The 10198-nt window shown below is 41.4% G+C and overlaps 2 protein-coding genes across 2 annotated transcripts; both read right to left on the bottom strand.

The window, feature by feature from the left end:
- Window positions 1-212: 212 nt before the first annotated feature.
- LOC125528177 (uncharacterized) lies at window positions 213-5226 on the bottom strand. The gene is made up of 5 exons (XM_048692682.2): window positions 1297-5226; window positions 1004-1192; window positions 847-912; window positions 684-749; window positions 213-590 (listed from the first exon to the last, which is right to left on the bottom strand). Exons 1-5 carry the CDS (start codon window positions 1948-1950, stop codon window positions 510-512), a joined length of 1056 nt encoding a protein of 351 aa, XP_048548639.2. The 5' UTR covers window positions 1951-5226; the 3' UTR covers window positions 213-509.
- Window positions 5227-5367: 141 nt separating this feature from the next.
- Window positions 5368-10198, bottom strand: LOC125528175 (adenine phosphoribosyltransferase 1). The gene is made up of 6 exons (XM_048692681.2): window positions 9938-10198; window positions 8880-8990; window positions 8662-8754; window positions 8406-8555; window positions 6356-6414; window positions 5368-5690 (listed from the first exon to the last, which is right to left on the bottom strand). Exons 1-6 carry the CDS (start codon window positions 10173-10175, stop codon window positions 5628-5630), a joined length of 714 nt encoding a protein of 237 aa, XP_048548638.2. The 5' UTR covers window positions 10176-10198; the 3' UTR covers window positions 5368-5627.

Here is a 10198-nt window from a genome sequence, read left to right as displayed (position 1 = left end):
AGGGTGGAGAAAATGGAATTGAGAAAAAAATTTATGGTGATAGCTCATAGTATATCGCAAGACCGAACGATTGTGTCCGCCAAAAATTATGAAGCTCATTCCAATATGATTTCGCAGTTTCAGTCATTTATCTTAAAGTGTCAGGGTTTGAGATCCTCAAGGCTGCAACTTTGCAAACCACAAGAGACTAGATCATTGAACAAATCATCACATGCCAACAAAAGAACGATATTTGCTCCAAAGAAAACAAATACAAATCTACAAGTTTTCAAGATCTTGCATTTCATGCTAATGTCAAGAAAATGGTAGTATTATCTTCAGTTTACTGATCCTCTAAGAGGGCCTCTTCACAAGTTTAAGTATGCTACTGCTGCGCCTATGATGATCTGTATAACAGCTTCCAAAACGACACATGGTAACACAGGTACATTGAATGGTTAGTGGAGAACTCGTTTTTCGTTTATCTCAAACACAAACTGCGTTCCCGCTTGAGACTGCCAAAATCATCTCTACATGTTCAGATCAAGTCCAATGTTCATCCCGTTGTACGCAATCGGCGCGTACATCCACATTTCATCAGAGCTGAGGACCTGAAAATTGACGAGAGAAATTCGTCAGTTGCAATGTCCGCCATGGAACAATTTGTCTGATGTCGAAGCGAACTAAATTGAGCAACTGCTCACCTTGATCTGAAGTTGCAGGAATTTGACATACTGGACTGCCTCTTCAAGCATGGTGCTCATATCTACCTGCAAGATCAATACAAAAACATTGTTGATTTAGCCATTGGATCTTAGCATTTTTATTCATGTAGGCTACCAGTAGCATGAATGTTCAGAAGCATACTTTGGTTCCATTGGGCACAAGGGTCTGCAGTGTCTTCAGCCTCTCGTTGATCCTTTCCCTCCTTTTCTGCTCAAGCAAAGAACAGAGAATTAGTACTTCACATTCAGTTGCAAAAGATAATTCCTTCAGATGCGAAAGAGATGATTATTGGCAGTACCCTTGCATAGAGGCTCTGGGGATCGGTTGCCGCCCCGCGTCCAGCCCGGGCCTTGCCTTTTGGAGTAACACCAGCATCCGCAGACTCTTGAGAAGCATTCGAGTCATTGTCCGAGGTGCAGCAGCTCGCTTCGGTTTGCTTGGCATTCTTTGCTCGCTTCGGTGCAGCCTTCCTTGCGCATTTCCGACCCTGCAATTAATCAATTAGAGTCAGTATTCACACTAACAGCATGAACGTATCTTTCTAAAAGACATAGCCGGTGAACAGAATGATCAGTCATCCTCAGGACTTACTCTTGCTTGGCCCTCGATTTCTTCTTCCACCGAGTGCTTTCTCTTGTTAGTAGCACTGACCGAGTTGAGACCCTCGCAGCTTGACTCGCCGTTCCCGAACAAATCATGGGAAATGGTTGGAATCATATTCAGATACTCGATAGCACCTTGCTCCTGGACCAAGTTCAGGTCCTGTGGTGCAGTGCAGGAGCTGATGCCCAGGGTCTCACTTGAATCACCCAAATAGTAGCCCATACACTCGGATGGAACAGCAAAGCTACCATCATTGCTATCACTACATGCACTTGTATTAAGATCAGTGTCATAGAAGGATGGATGGGAAGCCTGGTACCAAGGCAGATCCTGCTGGGCATCCTCGCCATGGGAGGGGAAGGTGCCAAGCAGCTGCGCCATGATATCGGACTCCTCGCCCTGCGGCGGGAAGTCAAACATGGTCCAGCCAGCCTCCGAAATCAGGCCTCCAGCCTCCATTGAGATGTGAATTTGGGACTTGGGAGCCTTGGAGGCGAAGGGCGGCCTGGGGAGTGTGGTTGGAGGCACTTGCTGTTGAGAGGGGTGAAGACAAATGCACAACAGTTCAGGTGCTTTTATACTGTTCAGAGTTCTGAGAGGTTGCAGGGAACAACATCTGCAGAATAAAGAAAATGTGAGCATGAGTAAACAAAGGACAGTCAATGGGTGGCATGAAGTGTGTGGTGATAGGTTTGCGATCAGCAACAGACATTGGTATGTTGTAAGGATGTGAAGAGCTGAAGACGACAAGTTTGAAGAATTTCAACTGCTGGTTGGTGGGCAAGACAGTGACTTGTCCAAGATTACAGTTATGCGGCCTGTCTCCGAAGAAACCGCACAATGATTAGAGACATTTTACTAATCATTGGTCCATGATTCATCGAGGACAGGCAAAGGAAGTCTATGAGCTCTGAACCGGGATAGCAAGAGTTTACCTTGGAATAGAATAGAATAAGATCAAGACAACTATGTGCTCATGCTTTCTTTCTTTCAAAAATATGTGTACTGGTGTTGGTTAGAGATGGAATAAACAAAAGTAGGATATGCAAAGACATGCCTGCACGAACATGGTGGAAGGAATCTGAACATTCTTAAGAACTCAAAAGAGGATATATGAAAGCACGCCTCTATGGATATCACGGTCTTGATCTGCAAATAATTCTCACACCCTGTGCCCGCAGCAGCAGCAGCAGCATTGATGTTCAACACTTGCAAGATGTTGGAGGTTGGTATCCTGAAAGATTTACCACATTGACATTTTACACACGATAACCGACATCAATCTAGTTAAACTTTCTATCCTGAACTAACATAGAAATAAGTTTCTGCCAACAGCATCAAACCAGAGAAATGCAGTGATAATGGACCAGCAAAATGTACTGAAAAAATGAACAGATCTGTATCATTCATTGTCATCACTTGGTTTCTTCATTCTAATGTATCCGAAGGTCAACATGGTAACATTACAGCAACATTCCCAAAAAACTGTGTTGAAACCCCAGTTAGATCTTAAATTCAGATTATGGCACGTTTTAACAATCAATGAGCATGTGCATCACCAGAATGGGTGCCACAATGTAGGTCTCCCTTTAAGGTGTCAAGTTTGCGCGACATCCGACATGGAGATCTGATCCTGCTATCCTCATGGGTAGGAAGTGATCTGCGTATATATCTAGTAATCAATAGCTGCACATGATTCAGATCCACCACAATGCACAAATCAGCTGTACTTCTGTCATGTTCTGAAAAAAGATTGCATGCCCCTCTTTGGTAAACAAGAACAGCTAAGATGCTGGCAAGGAGAATGATTCAAAGGAAACAATACGAGGTTAGTTTATGGCCCATGATCCCTACCCTTTAGCTGTATCAAAGAAGCAAGGATGCCTCCGATGTTACGCGGCAAAATTACATGCATATGCAATTATGCATTACAGAAGACCTAAACAGGCAAGCAGATATCATTAACAGAGTAGAATGAATAGCTTGATATGAGATCATTACTAAATATGCGGTTACGTTTATTTTCTGCTTCCTAGAAGGTCAACTAATAGCATGGGAAAGCCAAATTGCTTGTGAGATTACTCCCTTTCGAATATCCTAAAAGACATTCTCTTGTTAGTGTTTCTTAGCTTTTAAATTATGTGCACAAACTGGCACGAATAAACTATGTTGAGGAATAGGCTTCCCCTGCTATGGTTTCTGTGAAGAATAATAGTTTTTTAAGATGAACATAGCTGCTTGAAAAGATAGCTAAACTTACAGATCTAAGAATATCTCTACATGTTCCTTTTTCACTTCCTCAAAGTCATATCGTAATTTTAAGTTTTTGACATTATTATAAAATGGGAGGTTATGTTTTATAAACAAACATTATTTGTATAAATAGGAGTCCAATATTTTAAAAAGTATGTCAGTTAGTTTGTTTACCTGCTCATAGTAAATATCCGAGTAATGAATTGTGGGGAGGTGGGAGCAATTTACCATGTCAGCATTAAGTGATCACAATCCACAGGATTCTAAATCAACAAATATATTACTAAATAAAAGCAGAAGTAAGAATATAAGAGTTGTGATATTTATGTCACTTTCAGTTGACAAAAGTAATGCAATATTGTTTACTATTTCATTATTTGTGTTGATCGCACAAAAGTCAATACGATAGTTTACCAAGAAACCAAGTTCCTCAATGTATTTTCCAAAGTTAATAGCAAGGGGGAAATTAGGGCACTAACCAGTAAAAATTGTTCACATTGCCGTCTAAACTAGTCAAACACAGATATTGTGCTATGACTGAACTATGTAGCTTCCAAACGAAGTCATGCATCGATACCAAAACATCAGATACAATTTCCATTCAGCTTAAACATATTCAATGAGAAAACATTTTATCAAACCACAACCTAAAAAGTATGCAGGCACCAATGTCAAGATAATATATTTCTTTCTTCATATATGAAGATTGATAGTAGTTACACTGCCCCTATCCCCAGAAACCACAAAGAATTTCAACATTCATCAGTTAATGCCAGGCAAAAGAAGTCAAAGTAAACAGATGAAACTTTCGAAGAACATGAAACAAAATAGAAGTCAGAGATTATACATAATAGTTCAACGTCAAAAGGAAATCCTGAAACTATTCCCTGAATACATAAATAACTTCGAAGTCAAACAATACTCTGGCATCTTCGATTAGGACATCAGACAAGGAAGCATCAGAATTAATTCACAAATTGTTGACTATGGCTGCAAAAAGAACACCCTAGCAAAACATTTTGGCCATATAGTTTCGAGTTCCAACTTTCAAAAGCATAGCTCAGTTAAGCAATATTGCTACTCCGTTCCCAAATATAAGCCTTTTTAGAGATTTCAACAAGGGACTAGATACGGAGCAAAATGAGTGAATCTACACTTTAAAATATGTCTATACATCCGTATGTTGTAGTTCATTTGAAACCTCTACAAAGACTTATATTTGGGAACAGGGGGAGTAGTTAACAAAAATAGACCATGATACATGCTCAGAAAGAAATGAAATTCCAACTGGATACAAAACTACTGAAGTTCCCGTATCCTTTGAAATTACCTTCTCACAGGTAGGTAGTTCAATTATAGCATGATGATAACCCAAAAAATTCAAACAAGAACAGAATTATTGTTGGCAAAGATTCAAGATCCTGATCGACCTGAGCAACTAATTTTTATTTATTCAGAAGTGCAATTCTGTCTGGGGATTTTCCAACCATACAAGTACTAGAGGGAGTAGGTAAGATCAACCGCATGACATGGCCAGATGCAACTCATAACTCGACCGACACTAAGATGGTACAATGTACGTACATTTGAGTAGACACACATCAAACTACAAAAACATAACCATAACCCAACATGGCCAATGGTCATCGAAGAAACACATCCATGAGTGTACCAAGTACAGACACCACAAAAATCTCAGATAAATGCAGGAGATCTGAATACATCAACAAAAAATGGGTCGGCAATTTTCAGTCATGACAAGCACCAACAAAGCATGAAAGTAAATAATGCTAGCAAGTAGCAACAGAAACAAACTTCAGTACAGACTATCCTTCATTGACATGAATAATTTGCACTGTTTTTGACAGAAATAAGCCACATATTACAGGGAACAACAATCAAGTCTGCATTCCCAAACAGTTCCAGAAGGACAAATTTAAAGATGAAACTTTTATTGAGCAGCTCCAGATAGGAACTAGCTAAGATTGTAACGGATATCTTTGCTGCTTCCAGTATAGTTCCAGAAGGGAAACATCATTGGAACAACTCAAGAGTCACAACTTGTTTCATACTGACTCGTCTGCCTGCACTAGGACAAAAACTGGCATGTCCCCCAACTTGTCCCGGCCCTGAAATACATGCCATGGTTAGGACATACATGCAGAAGGGAAACATCATTGGGACAAACCAAAATTCTGATGATAAGCAACTATAAGTCATATCTAACTAGAATTCAGTTTTGCTCATAGATGAAAATTATGATTCATTAAGCTGTAAAATTCATGACCTTAGGCAGTTAATTAATTATTATTTCAAAAACTGCAGAAAAGCATAGTTTAAGTGTTTCGCTGGTGAACTTCTGATCATGGCTTGCACATCTTTCCTTCCTTGTAGCTAGCCTCAAGTCATAAGGTGCATTCTCAGTCTGCTTGTACCAATGGTAGTGTGCATGAACTAGGCATTGTGTTATTCAACTGCACGAGGATAAAAGCACATGGAGCACGAAACTGTCTAATCCTAGTATATTTAGGTGGATAACAAGTGGTATAATCCTCGATAGAATCACATCAATGTGAAGTTCCTTTGTCCTTTATTCATGCAACTAATTCTCATAGTTGCATGCATTAACTACATGAAACCAAACCTCCCAATGATTACTTATCAAAAGCTAACCAAACAAAAAATACATGAATGGAAAATTCCTAATAAGAGCATGACAATAATTCTAACAATTAAGTATGACCAATGTTTTGTTCACCTAAACAGGGAGATATGCATTGGAAGTAAAATGTACCTTCAACTCTGGCAGTTCAATAACACAGGCACACTCAACCACCTTTGCTCCAACACGCTCTACAACGTAGGACATCATTAAGATAAATGAATCAGCATATATGATAAACAATAGGAAAAAATGTAATAAGTTTGGGGTGCAAATGGGTAACCTTTAGGGAAACCCTCTAACCATCTTTTGTTCAAACAAATGAACTAGGTTTCTCTTTAGTTCAAACAAATGAACTGGTTTTCCAAAAGTGATGTGAGCACCCTAAGGGTCACCAATTCACGCCTCTGCAATATAAGCATAATTGGACAGCATTCCATTCGGAACTTGGGAGGTATGTTACCATTTGAAAGTGCATTCAATCCCAGTGGGTTTTGATGATAAATAACAAGCCAAATAACAAGCCATTAAGGGGCTAATAATTTTCATGAGTGAAAGCTCCGATTTAGTCTCACGGAAGTGAAGTGAACCGATATTAGTGTATCCCCGAACGGAGAAGTTAAAAGATGACATCAAAACCAACAGAACATTAGTGTCCCTAGTCTTAAGTGATCAAGCTTACATTGGGTGTATATATGCAAGTCATACTGTTAAGGGGGGTTCCATGGAACGCTCGCAAAATAGCTCAATGCACATTACTCGAACCTTGCCACGCAAAGACAAAATTCTTACCTATATGCAAACCAAATCTATACAAGCCAGAGTATTTGGGTTGGAGCCAGACAGACCGAGCTTGTTTTCATCAGGCCAATCCAAACCCCTCGGCCAAGAATGGACATGTTTGGGCTCCCCATAGAAGCCTTTGTGACTCCCTATGATGAGCAGCCAAAGTGTCCCGGGTGGAAACCGAAGTCTCTAGATCTGACCCAGACTGTCCGGATCTGGATTGATTGACCCAGTATGAACGCCTCGGCTGTCCCTACACATACCTGCGCTACCTCGGGAAGCTTTTGTGGCTACCTATATTGGGCATCCAGAGTTTCCGGGTGGAAGTCGAGTTGTCTAGAAACCGAGAGTCCAGGTGGGAAGCAGTTGGTCGGTTGTGCGTGGTAGCTGCCACATCGGCCAAAGTGGTTGTTGGTTATTGAATCCAGAGTGCTGGATCCGAGTTGGACAGTTAACTGTCAAGGTTTTCGCAGAAAAATCCAGACAGCTAGTTTTAGAAGGAACTATTTAAATACTTTGCATATGCACGAATGTGGACATTTAATCTATGAAGGATTTTTTTTTTATGATCAAAGTTCAAAGATGTCGGCTAGAGAGGAGGGTGAATAGGCAACTACCAAATTTTATTCCAAATTAGATATTTTCTTAGAACTGCAGAACTGAAATATTTTATGAATATGATTTGATTTTCTTAAAAAAGTTAAACATTTTCAAATAAATGCAGAATTAAAAGGTTCTCTCACACAAAGCTAGGTAGAATAAACTATATGAGCTAAGCAACTAGTGGCCCTAGCAACCGAGGTAACAAGCTAGTAAAGTAGGCGGAAAGAGTAAACCAACGAGAGGACAATTTGTCGCCGGAGTTTGGATCCTTGAGGGATTTTACGTGTTGAGGTGTCCGATGACAAAGGTCAGGTCTGGCTCTCTCTCTCTCAAGCTTATTCCTCTCAAAGGAGCCCCATGTATTTTCCTTTCAAAGGTGAACCATAGCCTTTACAAACTTGGTGAGTCTATCGACAAACTAGGAAGCTCTCAAGGGACTCCAACCGTCTAGAAGACCCTACCAAAAGAAATAAGTTTGATGAATCTTTGGAGATGAACTGGATGCATCTCTCAGTGTAGATTTCAAATCTCAAACATGTCCTTGGTCTTCCTCTCAAGGATTATCACTAGGTACTTCGAGAGACGTGGGAGAGCACTTGAGGATGAGGAACCAGGAAATTGGCTGGCAAAAAGCTCCATGTGGTTGGCAGCTATCTCAAGTTTGGGGTGGGGGTTATGTATTTTGCAAGTTGCAACTCAAATGAACCTTGAATAACAAGGTTTTCCATTCACGCATTTAAGATATTTTCTACACAGGAATAAAGCACGTTAAGAACTGAACATAGAAGCTCACCAATAAGTTTGGCAGCGGCACAAAGGGTTCCCCCTGTGGCAATTAGATCATCCACAATAAGGACTCGGTCATTGGGCTGCACAGCTCCTACGTGCATTTCAATTTTGTCAGTGCCATATTCCAGAGAATATTCTTCCGATATCACCTCACCTAGTATAAATATGCAACATTATTAGCTAATGCATCCAGTTCGAGACCTGAAGTATACCTGTTCAATAAAAGCAGCTTCTGCATATTAAGCACTGAAAGAACATACCAGGTAATTTTTTCGGCTTCCTTATTGGAACAAACTTTGCACCTATGGCTAATGCAATGGGAGGACCAAAAATGAATCCTCTGGCTTCAACACCTGATAATAATAGCAACAAATATGATAAATTAACACCAGAGAAAATAAAAACCACATTTACAGTTTTGTCCTTTAAATAATAGGAAAATTAAAGACAAAAGGCATTCTGCTTAATTTCACATTACCAGCAACTACAGTTATGTCTTTGTCCTTGTACCGCTCGACAAAGAGGTCAGTGGTGTCACGGAATGCCTGCGGATCGAGAAGCAAGGTTGTGATGTCCTGAAACAAAATCCCTGCATGAAGAAACAACGAGATACATGATTAAATTAAATAATTCGTATTCCTTGCATGTAACAATATAGATCACACATGATCCTGCTCTAAAGGTACACTTGCCATTTACCAACAGCTCAACACCACCCAAACCAATAGTTCACATGTCGCCCATCATTGCAGAAAAATCAGGGCATGACTATAAGCAAATTGCTACCAGCCAGAATCAATTCCATGTTCCACAATTTAAGTCCCTGTTCACTAGCCTATAAATGATAAGTAATTGTATAAATCTACCATTAAGAAATCTATGGTAGTCTCCTGTTTGCTTAGCTTCCTACACAAGTTGTTACAGCTGTTGGCAAATGGCAATGGCAATTGACACATCCTGCTTGTAACGACTATTGGTTCACCATAAAAACACAGGAATTTCTTACTTCATTTACCGCAGCAGCAATATGCTACAACACCAATTTACACTATTTAGTTAGTTCTAAGTTCTAACCTAGGAGATGTATGGTCTATACACTTGTGAGCTGAAGTTTACCTTACCAAACTTTCACGATTGTCTTGAGTAAAATATGGCTGTCGTTTTGTTCGATGCCATGATTTCGATAAGATTTTATATTCTCCAGCACTAGCTCAGTTATTTCGCAACACCTTATAATGGTCATACTAAAATTTAGCGTGGTTTACATCTGCTCCACTTGAGCAAAATACACCAAACCGGCGTCCACCCGCTGCTACCCTGTGAAGTCTAACAAATGATAACCACAGGACAAAACCGCGTAAACCACAGGGACTAGCATAGCTTGGCCGACTTCCGCGACACACCAGGTAGCAACCCGCCGCCGGCCCCACGGCCACTGGGCATCCACCAGATCGACCCACCCACCCGAGCGAGCAAGCGAACGGCTAGGGGTTCTAGAGGGGGGAGCGGGGAGAGGCATCGACGATGTGCACTCACCTGGCTTGGGGAAGTTGGGGATGGCGCGGATGCTGGACGCGATCCGCTCCACGCGCCCGTCGGATGCCATCGCGACCGCCGCCGACCCTCGCCCGCGCCGAAGCCGCACGCCTCCGGGGGATCCGAACCGCAGCGCGACCGAGCTCGGCGAGCGCGCGCCGCCGGGGAGTGTCGGAGTCGGAGTCGGGGCCGGCGCGGTGGGGCAGTGCGGGGTGAGGAGGAAGCGAGAAGGGAGCATGCCTCTTTAACTAGCTGCGCCCT

This window comes from Triticum urartu, chromosome 5A, assembly GCF_056163025.1.
Source record: "Triticum urartu cultivar PI428250 chromosome 5A, HENAU_Tu73, whole genome shotgun sequence".
Lineage (NCBI taxonomy): Eukaryota > Viridiplantae > Streptophyta > Magnoliopsida > Poales > Poaceae > Triticum > Triticum urartu.
The sequence above is the reverse complement of the archived record's forward strand: the minus strand, read 5'-3'. Positions and strand labels throughout refer to the sequence as shown.